At 27.9% G+C, this 3,003-nt stretch overlaps 1 protein-coding gene across 1 annotated transcript in view; it reads left to right on the top strand.

Annotated features, from left to right (window-relative positions):
- The window catches only part of LOC122797710, a 297,965-nt gene extending 296,157 nt beyond the window's left edge, over positions 1 to 1,808 (top strand). The window contains exon 11 of the mRNA XM_044066244.1: positions 1,627 to 1,808. Coding sequence (XP_043922179.1) covers positions 1,627 to 1,808 — 182 coding nt within the window. The remainder of the gene's footprint in view (positions 1 to 1,626) is intronic.
- Positions 1,809 to 3,003: the final 1,195 nt, after the last annotated feature.

The raw sequence follows: 3,003 nt of genomic DNA, 5'->3' as shown, positions 1-3,003 counted from the left end.
AAACTTCTACTTGGAGCTCAAATACAATAATATCTATCTTCTTTTCTTGTCTGTTATGTGGGATAATCAGATTGAACATTTCTGTTCTTTCAGATTATGAGTGTATCTCACTCCATGTCAGCTAATGGGTTTCATTAATTTATTAATTGTTTGGTTATGTGTATTTAACTTCTTTTCATTGTGTTTTTTTCTATTTTATTGGCCTAAACTTAGTTATTTCCCACAGCTTATTTTAGGAAGATTTAATCTGATTACATTCCTTAAATTTAATATGTACAAAAAAGTTACGCATTTTTCAGGTTTGAAAACAGTGAAAATATGTCTCAAATTTCAGTTACCTCACAAGCAAAGTAAATTAAATGGATTTAACATTACTTTCTCTAAATGTTAATGGAGTAAATAATCCAAGGAAAAGATCTAATCTTTCAAGATATCTGAAATTAAATAAAGTGCAATTTATATTTATTCAAGAATCTCATTTCAAATCAAATGATAAATTTAATTGGAGTCCATTGGATTATATAAAACTATCTCACTCTTCATATAAGAAAAAAAGAGGAGTTTTAATACTTTGGAAGAAATATGTCACCATCCCTCAAATTATTTATAATTATGAAGATAAAGAAGGACTTATAGCAATTGTAATTATAAGATTTAATGACAGAATATGGACACGCGTTAATACTTATTGGTTTCCTGGAATAGGGATAGCAACAGTCAGAAATCACGTAGGCCTCATTAATAAAGTTCATAAAGGTAATCTGATATTTGGGGGGACTTTAACTGTATCTTAGATTGGAGACCACTAATGAAAGACATCTTCATCTTACTCCTATAGTAAAAGTTTTTAAAAACTGGAGTGAAAATTTAAATCTAATTGACACGTATAGATATAAAGTGAATAACTCATTACTATTTTCTCGTAGAGATTATAGATTAGATACCCAAGCTAGAACTGACAAAATTTATATATCTCAGGACTTGTACACGGAAATAATTAATTTTTCTGTAATTCCTTGTTCTCTATCAGATCATAATTCACTTATCCTAAAATTTGAACTAGATTTCAAAAGGTTAAATTTCACAACAAGAATACCGGCATATATCACTAAAATAAAACAACTTAAACCATGCCTATACTTTGAAATCCAATACTTTCTAGATACTAATCAGTCAGAAGAAACTAATTCAGTAATATTATGGGATACACTGAAGGCTTACCTATATGGTAAAATTCTTTCATGGTTTAAAAATAAATTGAATGGGAATCGGAACTTCACAATATTAAAAAACAAATCACAGATATCAATAATGATGACTCAAAAGACTTACTCAGAAAGAAAAAAACAATTGAAGAATTAAATAAAAAATATAATGAAATATTAACCCATAAAACTAATCTGGCAAAGAAAAGTTAAAAATTAACTCATATTCGATCGTCGCCAAAACATATGCATAATCTTGCAATGAGAGTTAAAAGACAAATCACTGAAAACAATATCACAATAATTGTTCACTAAGGGAAATATAACAAAGCAGTCACAGATATTAGTGACATTCTTGAAGCTTTTAAGTATCATTATTCTGGCCATCAGTTTAATGATAATTCGCATTTTGATCACTTAGATTTAGATATAGATTTATCTAAAATAAATAGAATACCTGGAAAATTAAAATCAAAAATTCAAAAACAAATCTCTCTTAAGGAACTAGTTGATAAAATTAAAGAAAGTAAAAATAACAAAGCCCCTGGAATTGATGGAATTATAATTGAACTATATAAGATATTTCCATCTTCAGCTATCTGAATTTATCATAAAACTCTAAATGAGATACAAGCTCAAAATATAATACCACCTTCATGGAGATACTCTTTAATCATGCCCATTATAAAGGAAAATAAAGATCTAAAAAATACAGTTCTTATAGACCAATCTCATTACTTAATGATTACAAAATGTTTATGTCCATTCTTGTTAATAGAATTAAAAAATCCTTAATTCATATTATAAATGATCAATCAGGATTGATCTATAATAGACATGCCTATGACAATATTCAAAGAATATTAACCCTTATAGATATCTTAAATAGAAATAATTGTGAAGCCCTTTTAACTGCACTTGATATTGAAAAAGCCTTTGACACATTAAAATGGGATTAAATTTTTAAAGCTCTAGAAATTTTATGATTTTCCTTCTCATTTCATATCTTTGATAAGAAATCTATATAAAATAATCTTGCTTATGGGAAACTTGGTCCTTTTACCTCAGAGGCCATTAAAATCTCCAACGGTACTAAGCAAGGTTGTCCTGTGTCACCCATTTTATTTGCTCTAGCAATAGAATTATTTGCATCTGTAATTCGCCAAGATTCAAAAATAAAAGTTATTGACATATATGGTCAATTTAACTCCAAAAATCATGCTTTTTGCAGATGACATCCTTTTAACTTTGAGTGTCTCAGAAGAATTACTCCAGGAATTAGATATGCAAACCAAACATTTTTTCATAACTCTGGTTTACGTATAAGTGACTCAAAATCTAGTTATATGTTTTTGAATAAAAAATATAACACTCATTTAATCTCAAACCACATAATAGGAGAACAGGTTGTCTATAAATTATCTAGGGATTATAGTATGTAATAATATCATTGCAACCTTAACTACAAATTATAATAAAATTCTAATTACTTTAAAATTACTTATAGAAAAATGAAACATATTATACTTAAAATTTGAGGATAGGTTGCAATTAATAAAGATGGTACTTCTTCCAAAAATAAATTACATAGCACAAGCTGCTCCTATGTTACCAAGTAAACAGCTATTAAAAGACATCAATAGAACCTTATTAAATTTCCTCTGGTTTCCAAAAAAGAATAGGATAGCCTACTGTCATCACATTTGACCCTAGGAATTGGGAGGAATTAACTTCCTGGACCTAGAAACATATATCAAGGCTTCAATACTTAACATAGTTGTTAATTGGATAGATCCTG

Source organism: Protopterus annectens, chromosome 3.part1 (genome assembly GCF_019279795.1).
Source record: "Protopterus annectens isolate FY-2018-M chromosome 3.part1, PAN1.0, whole genome shotgun sequence".
Classification (NCBI taxonomy): Eukaryota; Metazoa; Chordata; order Ceratodontiformes; family Protopteridae; genus Protopterus; species Protopterus annectens.
This window is presented reverse-complemented; position numbering and strand designations above follow the sequence as displayed.